Raw genomic sequence first — 24,211 nt, 5'->3', positions numbered from 1 at the left:
CATTTACCAGCAATAGTCGTAACGTAATTGTGGTAACCATAGTTTTACATAGGTTGTTATTTGTCAACTTGATAGTATTTAACTAGTTATTTAAATTTAATACCCTAGGGCGTTATTTTTCAAATAGCGCCCTAGGAGATTATATCATACTTAACTGACTTCGAAATCATGTCATTATTTATACTTCCACTCTTTTACCCTTAGAGTTTAAGGTCTGGTCTCTGGGTCTCCCAGCCTTTCTTATCACACCTCATTACAGTAAAAAATTTTGATATCAAACCATATATTTTTCATTAGTTATTAACTAATATTTACCAACAATGCCAGCTTTATTCCAAAACACCCTCATACATCTATCCAATTTTAAACCTTTTCAATTTAACTCAGTAATTTGTTAAAAATATCCCTAATTCTTGAAACATTTTTTAATCCTAGATGTTTATATTACATAAAAGGACCTCACATTTCTACCCATGTTACGAGTTCAATTGATACCTTGTTTTCACTTCCAATTGATACACCCACCTATCTATAGCCAACCAACCTACATATCTTTATATCATATCAGCCTCCTCCTGTAAATTATACTACTTATCATAATTTCAACACTACTTTGATATCAGACCTCCACATACTATAGACTATCTAATTTACTCTTACAATTAGTACATTTAAACCATTTTTCATTCATAGTAAACTCAACTTTCATCAACTCAGTTGGACTTGCTTCCATTTTAAATTCGAACCACAATCATCAACCTTTACACATAAATAAAACATCGTAGCAAAAAAATTTTCTCACTTAATTACTGGGTCCCAGATGTTCCTATACATAAATGGATCCATTTTCGCTAATTAATTTATTTTCATTATTATTATGTATAGATGGTTGCATACAATCTAGCTAATTCTCCATCCACATTATAAAAATCATTTAATACAACCTACATAATTGGGGTAAACTTTATTATAGCCACATCTTTGTTGATGTTAGTTATTACTGTTGGAAATTAAAAAAAAATATCATATCACAATCAGTTGGCTGAGGTAACACATGGTAACTATTATGTCACATTGTCACATTGTTCGGTTTGATCTTTGACACCTTTCAGAAACATCACTCAACTTTCATTCAGTTGCCATAAAGTCATCGAAATGTAAACAACTCAATTTTTTGCATCCCACATGTTGGGAATTTAAATATGTACCTTACCTTAGGGCATTATTCCTGTTGCCATTTGCCTCTCACAAGGCATTTTAAGTAAATATGCATCTGTAAAGCATAAATTTTATATTTGAAAGGTTAGTACCCCTATATTTCTTTGGTGGCTCAGCTAGCATCCAGACTGTGACCGCTTGTTTTAAACCTTAGTCAGAATTTAAATATCAATTTTACATTAATAAAATAGGTTATACTTACTTTTAGGTCTTACACTGATGATGATTTTGTAATAAAATCGAAAACGTTTTGTTCTGATGTAGCCCTTTAGGGATTTTAATAAATTTTATACCTTTTACAGAGGATTTATTCCAATTTTTATGTCATTATTTGTCAAATAATATACCAGTCGGATCTTAAATAAATAAAAATGCAAATATAGATTTTTAAAAAGCTCGTTTATTAAATTTAATCATTCGCCAAGGTAAGTACATCATATTTGTCATACTATTATTACCTAGTAATGGTAATAGCAAGGGATCGGAGGTAAGAGATCGGACTTAACAACAATACATCAATCGATCCAAAAGTCAACCTCACATGCACGAGTGGTAGTCTATAATTACCTGATGCCTCCTGCTACATAACAGACGAGGCTCTGGCGACCGAGTATGAGCGGAACAACCATACAACAGTTACAGGAAGTCAAGGAAATGTGATCCCCACAACTCACCAACCCGCCTAGCCAGCGTGGTGTTTTATGGCTATTTTCCCCAAACTAAAAATGTTGAACTTACAACAAAGCGGAAATGGACCCCAGGTGGGTAGGAGAAATCCGGAGTCCCACATCGGGAAACCGATCTGCCTCATAAATTCTGGGGGAGGCAAAAGCTCGACAAGAACGAATCAGAGAAAACGGAAAAAGAAGGAATGCAACAGAAGACACATAGCGACATATAATATCAGATCCATGGCTCAAGAGGAAAAGCTGTACGAACTCGAAGAGGAATTAACTAAAATCAAATGGGACATTGTAGGATTGTCAGAGGTCAAAAGAAGAGGAGAAATGTGTATAGAACTAGAATCAGGAAATCGCCTCTATTACAAAGGAAAGGAGGACGAAACATATGGAGGAATAGGATTTTTGATCAAAGAGAAAATTTAAACAAAACGTAATCGAGTATAAGAGCATATCAGACAGAGTAGGATATATCATACTAGAAATTAACAGGAAGACAAGAATGAAACTAATAAAAGTATATGCTCCAACAACAACACATGATGAGGAAGAAATTGATAACTTTTATGATGACATCACCACAGCTATGGAAGACAAAAATATAAAAACAACAATCATTATGGGAGATTCTAACGCAAAAATCGGAAAGAAAATGGAAGATTCAGAAAACAAAATAGGAAACTACGGACTTGGATCAAGGAATATTAGGGGTGAAAGACTACTAGAATATTGGAACAACAAAACCTTCATGCAATAAATACATACTTTAATAATAAGCCAAACCGAAAATGGACATGGGTCTCCCCAAACGGGGTGACAAAAAATGAAATAGACTACTTCCTCTGCCAAAATAAACAAATCTTCGAAGACGTAACTGCACTGAATAAATTCTCAACTGGCAGCGACCACCGCATACTACGAGCCAAAATAGAAATAACCAAACTAGAGACGCAGAAATATATAAAAGCCCAACGGCTATTGACCATAGCAGAATAAGACGAAACGAAGAAGAATATAGACAGACTTTAAGGGAAAACTATAAACAACAAGTAGCAAAGGAAGAGTCAGATATTAATAAGATTAATGAAGAAATGAAAAAAAAAACTCTTGGAAGCGGGAATGAAAAGTGCCAAAAAACTAACAAAAAAAGAAAATATATTAAGTAGCGGGAGAGTTAAATTAATGGAAAATAGACGAAAACTAATAAGCGAAAACAAAAGAAACACAGTAGAATACGTAGAACTGAACAAACTTATTACGAGAAAAACCAGAGAGGATCTAAGAAAACACACTGAAAATGAAATCGAGAAAGTAATTGAGAGAAATAAGGGCCTAAAATGCTTACGACCAAATTTAGGGAAACCACTACTTATTTCAATAAAGGATGAAACAGGACGGGAAGAGAGGAGAAAAGATAAAAGATATCAGAAGAAGTAGAAAGGTTTTATATAGAACTATACACCTCAAAGAAAGACGCAAACTTCAACACTCAGGAATATATCAAGAAAACAATCACGAATGTAAACTCAGAAACATTACCAAAAATAGAAAATTATGAAATAGAAGCAGCACTATCACAATTAAAGAACAATAAAGCACCAGGACCAGATGGAAATCTTGCTGAAATGTTGAAAGAAGGGAAAGAAGAAATCTTACAAACATTAAGAAATCTGTTTAATCAGTGTCTACATAAAGGAGAAATACCCGACGAATGGAACGAAAGTCTTACAATGCTGCTACCGTAAAATGGGGTTACTTTGACCGCTGGAGTGAATTTGACCGAAAACATAGAAAAATATCTATTGTGATATACTTCAGCCACCCTGTATAATTTTTAAAATTATTTTTAACGATTCAAATTTATAAATATCTAAGAATTCATTTTTAATAAAAAAAAAGAATTAATATTCCAAGGGTTGTTAAATCCACCGATATAACGAATTAAGAAAAAATGGTTTAAAAAACGGTCAAATTAACCCCACTTACAAGAAAAATAATTTTACAGGCAAAATGCATATACGGTCAACTTCCCCCCAGATGCATTTTTTATTTTTTTTTTCTAAGTCATGATTATTTTCTTGCAATTATAATCTAATCTACTGAAAGTAGACGCCTAAACCCATAACATATTTGCACATAGAAAAATGTAGCAAAATTGAAAATATGATTTTTATAGGATTAAAGTACAAAATCGGTCAAAGTCACCCCATTTTACGGTACTTAAGAAAGACGACAGAAAGGACATAAAAAACTACAGACCCATCTCACTGCTGTCGCAAACGTATAAACTATTCATGAGGATTATCAACAACAGGCTAACACACAAATTGGACTCGTATCAACCAGTAGAGCAGGCAGGATTCCGAAAGGGATATAGTACCACTGACCATCTTCTAACAATTAGGACACTAATAGAAAAAGCTAACGAATACATATAGATAGATCTGCACTTAGCGTTCGTTGACTACGAAAAAGCATTTGACAGCGTGGAAATGTGGGCAATAGAAAAAGCTATAAACAACAGAATAGATTCCAGATACACAATGCTAGTACATAATATATATAAGAAAGCAAGAATGACAGTACAATTGGAAGAAACCACAAGACCCATACCAATTAACAGAGGAGTGCGACAGGGAGATGTTATTTCTCCTAAACTATTTACATTAGCACTAGAAGATGTTTTCAAAACAATGGAATGGACAAACATGGGAATAAACATAAATGGAAAAAAACTAAACCACCTAAGATATGCAGACGATGTAGTAGCCATAGCATCAAGTTTTGAAGAACTACAAACCATGCTAACCAAACTAGCAAATGAATCCGAACAAATAGGTCTAAAAATGAATTTTGCCACAACAAAAACAATGACAAACACACAAGACAATAGAAACGTAATACTAAACGACACCACAATAGAAGCGGTTAATGATTATATATATATATTTGGGACAGATGATAAAAATAAATAAGGAAAACCAAACAGCGGAGGTAAAAAGAAGGGTCAGATTGGCCTGGGCAGGATTTGGAAAATTAAAATGGGTCCTAAAGAATAAAAAAATACAACAATACTTAAAAACAAGAGTGTTTGACCAGCGCATACTCCCAATTCTCACATACGCATGCCAAACATGGACCTTGACAAAGGCAAACATGGATAAAATAATGAAGACACAAAGAGCCATGGAGAGAGCAATGTTAGGAGTAAAATTGACAGATAAAAAGCAAAACAACTGGGTCAGAAATATAACAAAAGTCAAAGACGCAGGCCAACATATAGCCAGGCTAAAATGGAGCTTCGCAGGTCATAACGCTAGACAAATGGACAATAGTTGGAATAGCACGATACAACAATGGAGACCATGGACAGGAAAGAGAGCAAGAGGACGACCCCAGATGAGATGGGGAGACGACATTTAAAAGATAGGAGGATCGTACTGGAAACAGAAAGCACTAAACAGAAGCGAATGGAGGAAACTGGGGAAGCCTATATTCAAAATTGGACGAATTAAAGGGCAAAAGAAGAAGAAGAATGGTTATAGTCGTAGTTGTACGTGGATGGGCAGGGGTCCTTTCTTGAGAATTAAATTTTTTTTACCAGTTAAATAAATAAAAATGCAAACATGGGTTTTTAAAATGCTCGTTTATTAAATTTAATCATTTGCCAAGGTAAGTACATAATATTAGTCATACTATTATTACCTAGTAATGGTAATAGTCGTAATTATAGTCGTAGCAATACGGGGTTGGGCAAGGGTTGTCGATACATCCAGTAGAAGCGAGATGTTGATAGTATGCTACAGAAGATCTGGCTGTCCTTGTCTTCTGAGGGCAGTCGAATTCCACATCATATAAACCATATTTACGGCTGCAATATAAATAATTAAATGAATGTTTTATATTGATATTTCCTAACAGACATGGGATAATAACACGAAGTTTGGTAAGCGGGGTTTTTTGGGACGAGAAATCTAAATTTGCCATCAAAAATGATATAATTCCCAGAGGGCGCCACATATGCCTTTCAGCGCTAATTTAATACGTTCAATTTTTTTATTACCCACTCTACATACTTTTTGAAACAAAACTTTTGTTCTCTTAATATTTTTACTTAAAAAAGTTATACTATATTCATCTGGCTAAATTCAACCGTTTTCGAGATAAACGAATTTTAAATCTGCGAGGCAACATAATATTTTGCATAATATCATTGTAGTTATGTACACCGAAAAATAACTTAAAACCATAAAAACCTACCGAAATTTTTTCAAATGAAATTTGCGATGCAATGACATAAATATGAGAACTGGCACAATTATTATGGTTTCAAGTTTATTTTTCGAGTCTAACTACAATGATATTTTGCAAAAAATTATTTTGTATAGCAGATTTCAAATGCGTTTATCTCGAAAACAGTTAAATCTAGCGAGATGAATGTCGTATACCTTTTTAAGTAGAAATATTAAGAGAATAAACAATTTTATTCAACGAGTATGTAGAGTGGGGGATAACAAAAATTGAACATATTAATTGAGCGCTGAAAGACGTATGTGGCGCCCTCTGGGTAATACAGCATTTTTGGTGGCAAATTTAGATTTCTCATCCCAAAATACCCCCGATTACCGAACTTTGTGTTGTTATCCCATGCCTGTCAGGAAATATTCAAGAATAAATAAAGTAAAAGTTTAACTTTGACACCCTATATTTCGGTTATTATCAACTTTCGTACTAAGGTTAGTTAGCTTTAATTGATCTATTTTAAGCTCAGGAGTCTACGGTTAAGCTATGGCCCATTCTTTACCAAACACCCTGTATAATAGATTATGAACGACATAATACATAAACGTATTAGTAAATATAAAGCAAGCATATAATTTATGTGCAAAATATTAATATATCAAAATATTAATATATAAAAAGCTCTAGAATGGATCAAAGAGAATAATATTGAAAAAGCTGTTATAATAACAGACTCCAGATCTGCAACATATGCAATTCAAAACACTGATTTTAATTCATAAAAATCAAAAATTTTATGTAACATAAAAAATAATTTGTCTAAAGTGGAAGTAGTATTTATATGGGCAAAAGGGCATGCCGGTATACTGGGTAATGAGAAAGTGGATGAGTTGGCCAAAGATGCAATAAAAAATGGTGAGATCCTAACTCAGACCTTATCGACAGATGCAATAAATGACGTCAAAGATAGAATAAATAAAATATGGAAAAACAATGGAAAAATATTTCAAGCATATCAAAAAATTTATATTTTTCTTTATATCAAGAGCTTCCTCCGCCACCTGAATACATATTTAAGTATAACCTGCCAAAGCAAGATATTTCTACTATCGTCAGATTTAAAACTCGACACGGAAAATATGAGACACATCTGCACAAATTAGGAATAGTTAATTCATCAGTCTGTTTTTGTGATAATGTTTCGATTAGAGATTTGAACCATATTTTCTTTGAATGCAAAATTAACGAGAGATATATAAATCAATTGTATTACAATTTACGACAAACACAAGTTCATTTTCCAATTAGTATTGAACATCTACTAAGTTGTCATAAAATGGAAATATTTAAATTACTCATAAACTACTTGAAAGAAACAAATATAGTCATTTGAGTCAGATAGGTGGGAATATAACAAAACTAATAAATTGAGGTAAAAATAAAATAAAAATCTGTGGCTAACGGACCAGCATCCAAGCCATTTTTTCACACACACACACACACACACACACACACACACACACACACACACACACACACACACACACACACACACACACACACACACACACACACACACACACACACACACACACACACACACACACACACACACACACACACACACACACACACATTAATATATCCAAGTAATAAATATTTATCCCTACGTGTATCCCGCTAGTCTTCCATCAATTAGGCTCCATTCAAATCCATCGATATAACTGTAGTACGTGTATCCGTATACTCTGGTGTAGTCCTCAATCATTGAAAGTCTAACACTTCTAAGGATAGCCTAAAAATATTGGCAGAGTATATAAATCAAGTATACAAAGAACAATAGTATAATAGAAATAAATAATTTACCTTAATATGTTCAATTCTATCACAATCATAACAGTCCCTTGAACATGTTGCATATCCGTTACCAGTAATGAACACAGATGGGTTGTAGTAGTTTCTGCTGATCCATCCAAGAAGTGACCTAATTCCAGCGGTAACGAGATCCTTAAATAAATAAACAAATAAATAATTATAAGAAAAATCGAGAAATATTTTTGGTTTAACAAAGGGTACTTAAGATAGGCAAAATGCCCTCACTCTCAGAATTCAATTTTTTAAATTTTTTTACGTTCTATGCAACTAAAAAATGAGATGAAGCGGATTTTTAGCTCGCCACCCCCCTCATCCCTCCACCCACAGCCAAAAACGTAGATTTTTAGATTTAATTTTTTTTAGTTGGGTTGCAATTGATTTAAAAATTTCAAAAAATTCACACCTATAGCTCAGGCTTTTACAAAACATGTCCATTTTTTATCGACCCTTAGGTCGAGTGTACATAACCTCAAATTTTTTTTTAACTTTTTTAAAACCTATAACTTTTTTTTGGAGGGGGCTGCAGGTCCAGTTTTTTTGGATTTTGCGTACTGTATCAAAAGCTATCTCTATGATTTTTTTCAGATTTTTCCGTCAGGTGCGCCATCTTGAAAAATCCGGGAAACTGTTTTATAGGGGTTTTTAGGGATTTTCTCCACTTTATAGACTGCATCATAGATCAACTCAAGGTTTTGTTAATAGATTATATATAATTTGAAATAAATGAGTATTTTAGGATAATCAAAAATTGGGCAAAACACCTTTAAACCCCCCAAAAACCATGTTTTTTTAAGTTATGTAAGGGTTTTTGCGGGCTTAATGATACTTTTTGAGATCGATACAACCTGAATATTTTTTTCATTTTTTTACGTTATATGTGATTAAAAAATAAGACAAATCGCATTTTTAGACCACCAGCCCCTCCCCCTGCCCCCACAAAAACGTAAATTTTTCTATTTTTTTTTTGTTTAAAGTTGCAATTAATTTAAAATTTTTATGAGGCTTCTACAAAACATATATCTATTTTTTATAGACCCGTGTAGGCCGAGTGTACAATACATTTAACCTCAAAATTCCTTTTTTATTTTTTTAAAACGTATTTTTGACTTAAAATCGATATTTTTTTAAAACGTCCAATGAATATTGTACATCTATCTCTCGCGGACGGCCGCTTCAATACATGTTTAGCGCATTAAAAATAACATTTAGTAATAAAATAATGACAAAAATTTCTTTAGGCTATTGTACTTTAGGCTTTAAACATTGAGTTGGTCACTTTATGACTTTCATAATAATAATTTTTAATCGAGTTATTAAGCCATTAAAATGGCCATTTTCGCGTTTTTCAAATTTGAAATTGCATGTAACTCGACAACAGTCAATTTTATAGAAAAATCACAAGATACCTTTTTTGCTCAGCTTGATCCAGAGAATCTAAAACAAATTTGTGTAAGTGAAAAAATTGATTTTTTGAATTCGTTAAAAAAATGTTTAAACAATTTTCCGACCGCGGTACTGCCTGGCACCTTGTGGATTTGTTATAAGGACCTGTTTTTGAGTAAGTTTGTGCAAAAAAATTAATCTGAATAATTTACCTAACGGGACAAGCATACAGCGTGGACTATTTGCATTATGAGCCAAACGTAGATGGTTTGTAAAATACACAAAAAAGTTGTACGTACCTATTAAAAAACAAAAAAAAAAAATGAGGTTATAATAATGTACACTCGACCTTCGGGTCCATAAAAATAGATGTTCTGTAAAAGCCTCAGCTGTGCGTGTGAATTTTTTGTAATTTAGAATTTAATAATTACTAACTATTCTAAATGCGAAATAAGCCACAATTTCACTAAAAAATGATTTTATTAACGTTTCGACATGATTTTATTATTTTATTAACGTTTCGACGTCCACTACGGACGTCGTTGTCGTTGTCAAAATACAAAATATTAATAAATTAAACAAAAATGTTGCTTGGTAAAAAAGTCTTCTAATAATTTAATTTAATCTGACTTATTTATATAGATCGTCCCAAACCATTTTTTCAGTGTCACATATTATCGAATTCTCTCTATCGCAATACAGATGGAAAATAAAATAATTTTTTAGTTAAATTGTGGTTTATTTCCCATTTAGAATAATTAGTTAGAAAAATGCCACAAAGAAATAGCTTCAGAACAACATTTATAATTTAATTGCAAACCAATTTAAAAAAAAAATAAAATCGAAAAATTGACATTTTTGGCTGTGGGGTGGGGGAATAGGGGAAGTGGGCTAAAATTGCGGTGGGTCCTATTTTTTTTAAATCATATAGAACGTAAAAAAATAGAAAAAAAATATTCAGGCTGTATCGACCTCAAAAAATATAATTAGACCCGCAAAAATCCTTACAAAACTTTAAACAAACATGGTTTTTGGGGGGTTTAAAAGGTTTTCGCCCAATTTTTGAATATCCTAATATACTCAGTTATTTCAAATTATACATAATCTATTAACAAAACCTTGAGTTGATCTATGTTGCAGTCTATAAAATGGAGAAAATCCTCAAAACCCCCCTAAAAAAACAGTTTTCCGGATTTTCAAGATGGCGCACCTGACAGAAAATTCTGAAAAAATCAGAGAGATAGCTTTTGATAAAATACACAAAATGCGAAAAAAATTGGACCTGCAGCCCCCTTAAAAAAAAAGTTATAGGTTTTAAAAAAGTTAAAAAAATTGGGGTTATGTACACTCGGCCTAAGGGTCCATAAAAAATGGACATGTTTTGTAAAAGCCTCAGCTACACGTGTGAAATTTTTGAAATTTTTAAATGAATTGCAACCCAACTAAAAAAAAATTAAATCTAAAAATCTACGTTTTTGGCTGTGTGGGGAGGGAGAAGGGGGGTGGCGAGCTAAAAATCCGCGTTATCTCATTTTTTAATTGCACAGAACGTAAAAAAATTAAAAAAATTTAATTCTGAGAGTGAGGGCATTTTCCCTATCTTAACGGGGGGTACCCTTTTTCGCATTTTTTATTACTTCACTTACTCCTTCACAGCTAATTAATTGCACTCCCACATCAGATTCATAACAGATATTGCCCCAGTAATTATCACAAGCAGGTGTAACATAGAAAGCTGATTCGTAGGCAAGGGCGAAGAAGTCATGAGTTCCTTTAATGTATTCGATTTCTGCGTGTGAAAAGACTGGAAGTCTTGCGTTGTAGTACCCGTTGTAGTCACAAGTTAGCCGAATTCTTTCAATCATAACTTCTGGATAATCTCCAAGATAAATAGGATGGGCAAACCAACCAATCTTAAATAAATAAAATTCAAATTTAAGTTAAATTACATTATTTGTTAACAAGCCAAATACAATGTAGGTAAAAGTAAAGCCTACGACTTACTTGGAATTGAAGTTTAGTTTCAGAAGCACATAAGTCAGTGTCACAACAAGATTGAGGTTCATACCAATCGGAGCTAAGAGTAATTGATATCTTTCCTAAAGCAATAAAATAATAGTAGTATACGATATATCTTTGCAAAAATAGTTCTTACCATTTTGGCACGGTCTGTAGTAGTCATCGTATAAATGGTAAGCAGCAGCATGAGCTTTAAGAAGGTTGTGACCGCAAATGTATTCATAATTTCCAGGTCCATCGTTTATACCAGGAGGATATGTTCCTTGACCATAGCCATCTTTGCAGACAACGGTTGGTTTGTGGAAAGTTATCCAATATTTAACATCATCTCCAAAGCATTCGAAACAAACTCTTGCATATTCAGTGTACCATTCAACAAAAGATGGACACAGGAATCCTCCTTGATCTTGAAGAGCTTGGGGAAGGTCGCCATTGTAGAGAACTACGATTGGTTCAATGTGATTAAGTTTCAGTAGCTTAATAAGTGTACGGTAATGTTCAATTCCGTAGGGATTAACTTCACCACATCCATCGTATATGACCCTAGACCACGAGATTGAGAAGACGTAATGCCTAACCGTTAGATTGTTCAAGAGTTCAATATCTCCCTTAATATGATTGTATGCATCTGCAGAAATATCACCATTTGAACCATCAATGACTACGGATGGACAAGTGTGAAGCCAACGATCCCAAATATTTTCGCTTTTGCAATCCTGATCCCAGGCGCCTTTAAAAAATAAAAGTTTATTTAGTAGTCAATCATTTGAAATTCTGTAGGTTGAAATATTGGTAAATTATTAGTTTAAGTTATATAATAAAGAGCTACAGTAGTATTACCTTCAATATGGTAGGCACCGCTAGATACTCCAAATGAAAATCCTTTTGGAAAGACATCACAGCTTTCAGGTGGTGGAGGTACAGCAGGAACTGAGCCAGCGGGATAAGGGTAATCACAACCATCCCAATAGTTGGGCCAGCAGTCTGGCCAGTATTCTTGCCAGTTGTCAGGCCATTCACAGGGCCAGTCGTTAGGATATCCATGGGGTAGAGGCCAACCATGTGGAAAATTATTGGGCCAGTCATGTGGTAAACCGTGTGGGAAATTTTGAGGATATTCGGGAACAAATTCAAGAGGATAGCCACAGGGCCAATTGTCTGGCCAACCATTTGGGAAATGCCTGGGCCATTCGTTTGGCCAACCTTGTGGTAAACCATAAGGCAAGCCATGTGGCGAACCATGTGAATATGGAATTACATCACATGATTCAATTGGTAGAGAAGGATGTGGGTATGGTAGATTATGTGGTAGTGGTAAGGGACCTGGACCTGGGTATGGTCCTAAGGGACCTGGGCCTGGATATGGTCCTGGTCCTGGGTATGGTCCGTGTGGATATCCATGTCCATGTGGTAATGGTATTGGAAGTTCACAATCACTCCAGTAATTAGGCCAGCAATCAGGCCAGTAATCCCTCCAGTTTTCAGGCCAGTCACAGGGCCAAGCATTGGGATATCCATGTGGTAAATTATCTGGTAGCCAACCATGTGGGAAGTGATTAGGCCAGTCATGTGGTAATCCGTGTGGAAAATCAATAGGCCAGTTATTGGGCAAACCAAGGGGAAAATCGCAAGGCCAATCATCTGGCCAACCACATGGGAAATAACGCGGCCATTCATTTGGCCAGGCAACTAGCCAGTCTGGTAGACCACCACATGGTTCAGGAATTGGAAGATGAGGAAGTGGTAGATGTGGTGGTAGTGGACCAGGATTTATGGGGCCATGAGGATATCCAGGATACGGATAGTCACAATCATCATAGTCCAAGATTGGTCCGACAACTACTGGTAATACAGGAATTTCACATACTGGTTCGAGTATTATATGAGGGTAGTGTGGTGATGGTATTACAGGAATTTCACAGGCTGGTTCAAGTATTCCATGAGGGTAGTGTGGTGATGGTATTACAGGAATTTCACATGCTGGTTCAGGTACTGGATGAGGATAGTGTACCGGATAAGGTTCACAATCTTCAGGTGGGAAATGAGGATGAACGGGATATCCAGGTTGGGGATCTCCATAACTGAAAAATAAAAAAAGGATAAATATTTCAAAATGAAAATAAATCTAAGAAGATTACAATAAACAAAAATTTTGTATTATAATATATCAGCAACTGTACAATGAACTTTGAGTTATACATGACATGAGAATATAGTAAATGAAAATATTATAGTAAGCAGTAATCAAAAAGTGGATCGGATTCGAGAAAATTTTTTTTAAATTACAAATTCTTCTGAAAACATGCCATAATCAAATATATGTAATACTCGTACGACAGTTCCGCAAGATTGATTAAGTATAAACAATATCAACGACATCAACAACAGTTTAACTAGTAATGGAATTTTGGGATAGTTCTGTTATTCCGTTTGAGTTGTTAATAAGCACAGTTCTTCTTTCTGCCACTCCTAGCGGAGAATGGAATCTCATGGCCACTGCAACTTTGTTAGCAGCGCGCCAATAAAGTTCAATCGAGCTACACCCGAACCAATCACGCAGATTGCGAAGCCACGATATTTTTCGTCTTCCCACATTTCTTTTGCCCTTAATTTTGACCTGCATGATATTTCTTAAAAGCTCGTACTTTTCGACCCCCCCCCCCATAATGTGGCACAAGTATTCCATCTTTCTAGTTTTTATCTTATTTACAATTTTGCATAGTTTGTCTAAAGTTTGGAGTACTTGCTTGTTAATGACGCGGTCCATCCATAATATTTTGAGAAGGCTCCTATTGGTAGGGGAGCCCAAGTGGGGATTTTTGCAGTTACTCGAGCGTGTCAGATTATCATATGGGGAGAAACCTGGTACCCTGCAGATATACGTCTACCATATATTGGCTCTTAACACAGGGGAGTTCGTTAAGGGGGGCCCGAAAAAAAATATATATCCTTAAAAAAACTCCAAATTGTCAGATTAAGATAAGGTAAGTTAAATACATGCAAAAGAGTGTACATTTCAAAAATCTGACGATTTGAGCCGGGCGTAAGGAAATGGGCGAGTCCCAAAGTTTCACAAGAAAAAAGCGAATATTTCGCGAAATAAATTACAGATCGAAAAACTAAAAAATTTGTGCTCAATATTTTTTAAAAATCTATCGAATGATACTATACACGACTTCCCACGGAGAGGGGTGGGGAGTAAATTAAATATTTTAAATACGAATCCCGCGATATTTCGCGAAATGAACATCAGATCGAAAAACTGTAAAATACACTTATTCAATATTTTTAAAAAATCTATAGAATGGCACCACACACGACCTCCCATGGAGGTGAGGTGGGGGGTTACTTTAAAATCCTAAATAGGAGCCCCCATTTTTTATTGCAGATTTAGATTTCTTACGTAAAAATAAGTAACTTTTATGCGAAACATTTTTTCGAATTATGGATAGATGGCGTTATAATCGGAAAAAACGATTGTTGGAAATGGAAAATTAAATTAAAAAATGGCAAGCGCCCACTAAAATGGAAAACTTTACTTAACTTTTTTTGGTTTTGGGACCTACTCTTCACGACCCAATAGGTCCCCAAAGCGCTCGAGTGACTGCACATTTAGCATACTTTGCTCCCCTACCATATAGCACCACGCCACGAATGCTACGATGTTTTTTATGGTCGACTGTTTTAGTGTCCAAGCCTCAACTCCATATAACAGAATGGAAAAAACCTAACACCGCAGCATTCTTATTCGTAACTTTATGTTGATATCCCGGTTGCAAAAGAGTTTGCGCATTTTATTAAAGACTAATCTAGCAATTTCTATTCTGCATTTAATCTCTTTTGTTTGATCAGTGTCGTCTGTGATCCAAGCACCTAGATATTTATAACAGAACACATGCTCAATCGCTGTATTGTCTATTACAAGATTAGATCTGATGTTATTTGATTTCGCGATTATCATAAATTTAGTTTTTTTCAAATTAATTTTCAAGCCGTAGCTGTTACAGTATATATTGAGACTTTGAACGAGATGTAGTTCTACTAGCGTTCCCGATAGGGGAACCGTATCGTCAGCATACCTTAAGAGGAAAACTGACAGAGCGTGTTGCGACATTATGAGTGAAATAAAAAAATGTAACAGAAAAAGATAAAAACTGAAGACGGAATTCAACCCAACGTGAAAAAGATTAAACGTAAGAAGAGATAGAGAAATTTCTGTCAAAATTTGGTATTTATGACCCTTAAAATAACACCAAATGCTAAAATTTATTAGCCTGTAGATAGTGTGGATGTCTCGTCAGCCGAGGGTATGATCAGTGGCGTGGTAATTTTATGGTCAAACTACGTTTTGTTCTAATTTTTATCATTGTGAGAATTAAAAAAACCAACTAATATTTTTATCTCCACCACTGAGAGCGGTCAACTTTTTGGTTGCCTGTATTCTTCGGGACATATTCGGGACATTTTATCACAAAGTGTAAATATTACTAATTTTACCATCTTGTAGGGTATCTGCGTTCTCTTTCTTTTCCACTATTATATATATTATATCTCTCTTTGCCGACGTTTAAATTAGGACCCACTTGAATCTCGCTTCAACACGCGCCTCGACCTCGTCGTGAGAATTCTCCATTATATTGTTGATCGTCTCACCATTAATTTATTATCAGACAAACAACTCCTGCCGCGAGTGTTTGTTGACAGATGGCTCCTCGACGGATTTGAAGTTCTTCTGTTAGCCTTTTGTACTGTTAGGTGTTTTTAATAAAAGAGATCAGAAACAAGAGTAACAACAAGTTTTCGATTTCGGGAAAGCTTTTGGTAAAGTAAACTACTGCAAAATGTATGAGATAACATTTATTACTATTTAGATATACTATGACATACTATGAGATACTATTTAGAAACCTGGACTGGCAACATACAACAAAGATTAGAAGAATTTCAAAATAGACAAGGTATAGAAATTATTTGAATTAAAATATCAAGCATCAGATATGCAGAAGATATAATTTTGATGGAGAAGTCAAGTATATGGCTTTAAATGCGATAGAGTTAATCTTGCCGTAACATAATTTAGCACGAAAATAAATAGTGGAAAAAAGGCAAAATCTAAATGAATAGGGATATAAAATATCAAGGTGAAATAAATCGTGATAAAATATTTTATCGATGTCAGAAGGTACCAACTATGCTACAGGAGTGTAATATGCGCACTCACAATTGCAGCCATGGTCAAGAATTATTTGACGTCTTTCAGGAGAATACTGAAAATTCCCTGGGGAGAGCTATAATAAATAGACAGGTTCTTGATCATGTACGGAAAGAAAGGGAGTGGCTCCAGTCCATCAAAATGTGCAAAACATTATATCTTTTGTACCTGTTTTTATTATAATGGAATTGTTTAAATAAAGAAATAATAAAAACCGTAGAGAATAGAATAAAAAATGCTGAAGTAATAACCAACACTCATTAATTGAATGAGACTCCATAATATGAAAAATCAAAGGAAAACAAAATTATAATATCCTTAAAATTTCATTAAATATTTTACAAAGCAACTAGAAAAGGATAAAAAAGATAAAAAAAGGATAAACTCTGTACTATTGAATTTGTCTCTGAAAGGACTATTTATTTTTCAAATAAATCAATTAAATATAAAATGCATGATTTAAAAAAGACAATAACATCAAACCTTTCTAAGAACATGTAAAAAACTATATGGGCAACAAAATAACGACTTATTTTTCTGTTTTTTTGTTTTCAAATTCGGTGAAGAATAAAACTATTAATTTTATGAGTTACTTTTGAGACATTGTAACGGAACGTTACTTAATGAAAATATTTTAATTAAAAATCAATAATTTAATATTTATAAAATGCTACTTTTCCATCTTGCAACACCGCCAACACTGGACATTAGTTCCACGAGTAGCCGCTGTCGCAAGTATCAAGAAGAACTGTCAAATTTTTAAAAAGTTTCACTGTTAGCTGAACCTCCAAATAAATAAGTTCCAAGTGGTCGGTGGCTTTTTGAACAAAAAAAGGAATCACCTTTTAGTTATTTTTTTTTATACGGAAGCTATCGTAATTAAGTTGAAGGAGGAGAAAGTTTTGTTTTGTTGAAGGAGAAAAGTATTAATTTGGTAAAAATTTGGGATGATTGCTATCGGGTAAGTTGTATTATTACTTCATCCATATAGGAAGCCATATTGATGACCGGAAAATTTATAATTTCCATAAATTCTTTTCATTTCTTCTTGTCTTTATTATATATTTCGACTAACTATCTATAGATACAATTTTTAATATCATTCCTAGCTCTAAATCCACATGTTTCTATATAAAATTCCATAAAGTTATTCAAGGTCAAGTGGAACCTATGTTTTTGGTACAGAAAAAAAAACAACACTTCTTTTAATGGATCCTGACCAGTTTTTATTGGAAGTTTAACTTCCAACTTATTTCCTAATTCCATAAGATTGATTACCCAAATTAACAATGGGTTTGTATCTTTTAGCCACTTGGAACCACTGGAATATTCATCCCACTAACATCAGGGATGAAATAAAAAAAAATTTAGCGCAGTCACGGGGTAGCCTAGGAGCTGGAATCGTCTTTTGAGTTGGTTTTTGGACTATCATTATTTTGTTTGGAACTTTGGAAAAGACTTTACGTTAGTTGGTGTTGGACAGTGATTAAGTATTTTTTTTTATTATTATTTTCAAGAACATTAATTTTTTCTAAATAATTGGAACATTCAATATCTATTAAAAATATAAAATTAAATAAGTTTACATTATACTCCACTAAGTTATTCATAATTTTTTTCAAACAAAAACAAAAGAAATAATTTAAATATTTTCAATTTTTAATAATAAATAATACCTCCTCTTCAAGGCTTCAAATTTGCATTTTTCTAATAAATTAATTTCTTTTGTTTCTTTTCTCACGTGTAAAGGTAATTGAGCTCAACTATCCGGAGAAAATTTGGTAAATTTTTTATATATTATAATTACTGAACCTTGGCTTTTGTCCCCCTCAGGGTAATTGACCATTTAACTTGTTTTTTTTTATTATTGTAACCGCACATGAAGTTAGAGTTTTACCTCGAGTAGTGTGTCGGTTCATTTTTGTACCATAAATTGGATTTGACATTTCAAACCAATTTTTAGGGGTGGACTTTGTTCCTCTTTTGTTTAAACTACTCTGTAGACTGTAAATTGTACATACTTTATTAGTAAAATATTTTTTATTAATTTTAGGGCATACCTTGTTGGTACATATACGAATTTTTGTACATATAAGTAAAAGATAAATACACTATTGATTGGGTTGTATAATATTTCTTTTATTACCTAGTGGTTGTCATATGTTTCTAGGTTTACTAATTTTATTGTCATAGCAACTAACTAGTACGAGTGCAGCAGTATAGGATACCTGGTAGAGCCATAGTCTACGCTCTACTGGCGCCCACGATTTATTGTTATTTTTCTATATTTTCTAGTCTTTGTTCATCTTGATATTCCCTTTATATCCATCATCTATATTCTGTAGATTTACTGTCTTTGACGGCGCGAAAATTGGCCGAACTATCCTTGAGTATCAAGGGCTCATTCTCTTCTATACCCTGCTAGCTTAACTACAGTCAGTTTCATCCATCTACTTCTGTTTCTGTCAATAGTTTACCATCTGACTTTTCATTTCACATTCCCATACAAGTACTACTTGTACGCTAAGGTAGTATTTGCTACATTTGCTTCCCAACGTAGAAGCCCCTTCATTCCAATACATTTGCTTCCCCTTCTTTGCCTACTTCTGTTGGAGTTTAGATATTTCTCCCAACGGTTACTCAAACAGAAGTACCCCACATTTTTTGTTACAGTGGCGCCCAACGTGGGGCCATCTTAGGTCAAAGACAGTATTTTCTTTAGGTCATATTTTCTCTTTTATCTAAGTTTCTGTATTATTTTCTGTTGGTATACCCTCGCATCTTGTTGTTGATTTATTTTATCCCTAATTTTGTTATTACTATTTCTCAGGTACTCTTATATTGCTGTATTGTTAGATAAATATTTAAATACCCTATTTTTTGCTTATAGTTGTACAGCTGGCAGTCTATATTGGAGTTTATAATTTATTAGGAGTTTATATAATATATATTCAACCTAACAGTAAATAACTAAAACATATATTATTCTATACATTTGAATACATTCAGACAATATTGGTATATTTTTAGGATCAACTAATTGTTGACCAAATATATAGGTACATATTTTTTTTCAGAGCTATTTTTGAACATAACTGAAAATTATTTTCATTACTCACATTTACATTGATAACCTGATTATAATTATTGGTGAGATTTGTTGATTCTGTTGGTGTGTTGCTAATATTTTCCTCATAGATACCCTTACAAACTTAAATATACTTTGCTGGTCACATTTTTGATTTTGATTGTTTCATTGTTTGTTTTTCCTCTCATCATGTGTGCCTTTCAGCCAGAGCATTTGTTAGTTAAGGAATTAGATTACGAGTTGAGGATAAGGGACATAGAGGTCGAAGAATCCGATAAAGTTGATAGAAAACGCAGTCTATTGCGTGGTGCTCTTAAACAAGAACAAGGGAATAGGAGTTTCCGACAAATTTCTGCTGCAGCTATTCCTTTTCCTGAACAACAACAGGGGATAAACGAGACGATTGAGGATCTTGCTAAAAAGATATCTGATTTTAGAGGGACTGTCCATGATAGCATGTATTCTAGGTGCATATCACGTCTTGCTCATATCTCTGGTCGTGTTCATTTACTATCTTGCTCTGATGAGGAACAACAAACTTACAAGCGCTCTATGTCCATTAGGATTCTTGGTTTAGAAGGCGAACTTGATTCTCGAGTATGTCCGATAGCCACCTCCACTCCTACTTCTTCTGTTCAAGTAGCTAACTCTTTCTTACACCCCAAACCTATTCACATACATAAGTGGGGAATTTCATTTTCTGGTCAAGGTCACTACGATCAAGTAATTACATTTTTGGAAAGAGTGGAATGTCTCCGTATTTCAAGAGGTGTGAGTGAGGATGATCTTTTTGCAGCTTCTGCTGAATTATTTACAGGTCCTGCATTTACTTGGTATATGAATAATCGTAATAGTTTTTCCACTTGGTCTGAGTTAGCTCAGAAATTAAAATCTGATTTTCTCCCTTATTCTTTTCAAGATGACCTCTTAGACGAAATAAAGAACCATAAACAGAAACCAAATGAACCTGTGACTATGTTTATTAACACAATTTTGGGCATGTGTAGTCGACTTGAGACTTCTCTAACAGACTCTGCCAAAATTAAAATCATTCTCAAATGTCTGTTACCTTCTTACCATAAGCAATTAGCTTTGATGGACATTCAAAGTATCACAGACCTCACTAAAAAGTGCAAACGTTTGGAGGAAACGTTATCTTGGTCTTCTCCACCTTCTTCCTCATCTCGACAATCACCTATTCCTTCCTCTCAGCCAAGTTCTTTTAGGCCCCGTTCATGGCAAAATAAGGGTCCTGAACGGAATGTTTCGGCATTGAATTCTGTTGTCTGCTGGAATTGTCATCTTCCGGGTCACACGTTTTTTGGGTGTGAGATCCCTCAAAATCGTATTTTCTGCCACGTTTGTGGTCGAGAAAATACCCTCAAACGGAACTGTTTCAAATGTTCGGGAAACGGAACGTTGGAGGTCCGTCCCCTGAGCGTTTCTCCTTCCACTTCCCTATCAGGGAACCAAACCCCAGCATCAACAGAATCTGCAAGTCCAAGCACGTCAAGCAACACAAACCCATCTCCCAGTCGGAAAGGGGTGTCATCAAAAAGATCAGCACGCTCCACAGATCAAAATCCATCAAAACAGTAAGCTCTAATTGTGATATATTAAGTCCACATGGTTCAAGTGATCATAGATGGTCATCCATAAATACTCCTTTAGTTGATAGTGTTGAACATAATGGTAAGTGTAGTAGTGAAGTAGTTCCCTTGTCTATACCCGTTTCTAGTTTTGTTAGTAATGATAATATGTCTGTGTTGTTACCCCATAATTTTGATAACCAGGCAGATCCTTTAGATTTTGATATATATTCTTTATTAGTCAGAAAACACAATGATAACCGACCGTATCTTGAAATTGAGATATTAGGACAATCATGCTTAGCTCTATTAGATAGTGGCTCAAATATTTCTTTAATAGGTTCTTATTCATTAAAGTTACTAGAAAATACTGATATTACTATTATGCCTATTTCTTCTTTGCAAGTGTCTACTGCAGATGGTACAGTTCAGTCAATTACAGGTAAATTTGAGACAGACATCTTAGTTGCTAATATTCGGAAAACAATTACATTTTATATCATACCTTCTGTTCGAAATTCCATAATTCTTGGCATGGATTTCTTAAATACATTTAACAGCACATTGAACTGTTCTGACTTTTCCGTTTCTATATCATCATTCAATTTGTCAACCCTCAGTGCTATTCGTGAGTTTTCGAGATTGTCTGTCAGGGAACAAAAACAACTAGAGAATATCATTTCTAAATTTTCATCGATTTCTTCTAAAGATAAATTAGGCCGTACTCATCTAATGTCTCATACTATTGAAGTGAATACTTCAACCCCTTTTCGACAATATCAGTATCCCATACCTCAAGCATGGCAGGCAGATTTAGAAAAGGAGGTTGATTCGATGCTCTCCTTAAATATTATCGAACCGTCCAAGTCTTGTTATTGCAGTCCGCTTTGGCTCATAAAAAAGAAGGATGGATCCTTTAGAGTTTGTTTCGATGGTCGGAAATTAAATAGTATCACTGCTAATAGGGACGCTTATCCTATCCCCAGAATAGATGTTATCTTAAGCAAACTTCAGAATGCTAAATACATCTCTTCCATTGATCTATCTAAGGCCTTCTTACAAATTCCTTTGAGTGAAGAGAGTAAGAAGTATACCGCTTTTGCTGTCAGTGGGAAAGGGCTATTTCAATTTGTTACCATGCCTTTCGGTCTTGTTTCTGCTCCCCAGACAATGTGTCGTTTAATGGACTTGGTTATCGGTCCACAACTTGAGCCATATGTCTTCTATTATCTAGATGATATTTTAGTTGTTACTCCTGATTTTGATTTACATATTGAAATATTAGGCAAGCTATTTTCACGCCTTAAAGAGGCTAATCTTACGGTGAATTTAGATAAATGTAATTTTTGTCGTCCTAATTTAAAATTCCTAGGATACGTTGTTGATAGTCAAGGTCTGAGGACAAATCCGGATAAAGTATCTGCTATTAAGGACTTCCCCATACCTAAAACCACCACCCAGTTACGTAGGATCTTGGGAATGTGTGGATACTATCGCCGGTTTGTGCCTTCTTACTCTACTTTGTTGTCACCTCTTACTGACCTTCTTAAGAATAGGAAAAAGGGCCAGACTATTACCTGGACTCCTGAGGCTGATGATGCTTTCCATCGCATTAAAGAAGCCCTTACCAGTGCTCCAGTCATGACCTCTCCTGATTTCAAGGAACATTTTTACCTCATGACTGATTGTTCGAATACAGCTTCAGGTGGTGTACTCTTTCAGATGAAAGACGGTTCAGAACACCCCATAGCTTACACAAGCAAGAAGCTGAACAAGGCTCAGAAAAATTACTCCACTACTGAACGTGAACTGCTTGCCATCATTCATGGCTTGGAGGCATTCCGTTATTATTTGGAAGGTCGTAAGTGCACACTTATAACTGATCATAGTTCGTTGTTGTGGTTGCATTCTATGCGTAATCCATCCCAACGATTATCTCGTTGGATTTGTAAGTTATCAGCGTTTGACTATAATATCGTACATCGCAAGGCTAATGGTGTTGTAGTAGCTGATGCATTGTCTCGAACGTTTGATGTCAACCTTCTTGACATATCCACCTTAGTTCCGGATACATGGTATCAGAATATGTTGGAGAAAGTTACCCAAGAACCTGGTCAGTACCCTGATTTCAAAGTAGAGAATAATGTCCTATATAAACATGTTATCAGTCCTATAGAGTCACTGTCGAATATGTCTGACTGGAAAATAGTAGTTCCAACAGCTAATAGGGAAGAAGTCTTGAGAAATTTTCATGATGATGTGACATCAGGTCACTTCGGGTTTTATAAAACTTTTTGTAAAATAGCCGAGTTATATTACTGGCCTGGTCTGCGCAATTCGGTCAAGAAATACATCTCTAGATGTAGAGTTTGTGCAACCTGCAAGCCAAGTAACCTACCTCAAGCTGGACTCATGGGTTCCTTCAGGAACATTAATTTTCCTTGGCAAATGATATCATTAGATCTTATTGGACCATATCCACGTAGCTATAAGGGTAATACATGTTGTTTGGTAGTTGTGGATTATTTCACTAAGTTTCCCTTAGTTTTTCCTCTTCGTCAGGCCACAACTCCAGCCATTTTAAAATATTTAGAAGAACAAGTTTTCTTACTATTTGGGGTTCCTCAAATAGTATCATGTGATAATGGACCACAATTTGTGTCCAAAGCTTTTAAAGATCTCTTGAGTAAATACAAGGTCCAAAAGATTTTTTATAATGCTGCCTACCATCCGCAGGCAAACCATACTGAGCGTGTTAATCGCAGTATCGTAACTGCACTAAGGTCTTATACTTATATGGATCATAGAGCTTGGGATCAATATATTCATTCAGTCGCTCAGGCCATTCGTACTTCTGTTCATGAAGTCACCCAATGTTCTCCAGCCTATCTTAATTTTGGAAGAA

At 34.6% G+C, this 24,211-nt stretch overlaps 1 protein-coding gene across 1 annotated transcript in view; it reads right to left on the bottom strand.

Annotated features, from left to right (window-relative positions):
- Window positions 1-5,525: 5,525 nt before the first annotated feature.
- LOC126884988 (myrosinase 1-like) overlaps window positions 5,526-24,211 on the bottom strand; it is a 56,270-nt gene continuing 37,584 nt past the window's right edge. The window contains exons 2-8 of the mRNA XM_050651378.1: window positions 12,258-13,498; window positions 11,554-12,147; window positions 11,403-11,497; window positions 11,045-11,311; window positions 8,007-8,147; window positions 7,811-7,935; window positions 5,526-5,769 (exon numbers count right to left, since the gene is read on the bottom strand). Of these exons, the coding sequence (XP_050507335.1) occupies window positions 5,604-5,769; window positions 7,811-7,935; window positions 8,007-8,147; window positions 11,045-11,311; window positions 11,403-11,497; window positions 11,554-12,147; window positions 12,258-13,498 (2,629 nt within the window). The 3' untranslated portion in view covers window positions 5,526-5,603. The remainder of the gene's footprint in view (window positions 5,770-7,810; window positions 7,936-8,006; window positions 8,148-11,044; window positions 11,312-11,402; window positions 11,498-11,553; window positions 12,148-12,257; window positions 13,499-24,211) is intronic.

The sequence above is a fragment of the Diabrotica virgifera genome, chromosome 5, assembly GCF_917563875.1.
Source record: "Diabrotica virgifera virgifera chromosome 5, PGI_DIABVI_V3a".
NCBI classification, from domain to species: domain Eukaryota; kingdom Metazoa; phylum Arthropoda; class Insecta; order Coleoptera; family Chrysomelidae; genus Diabrotica; species Diabrotica virgifera.
This window is presented reverse-complemented; position numbering and strand designations above follow the sequence as displayed.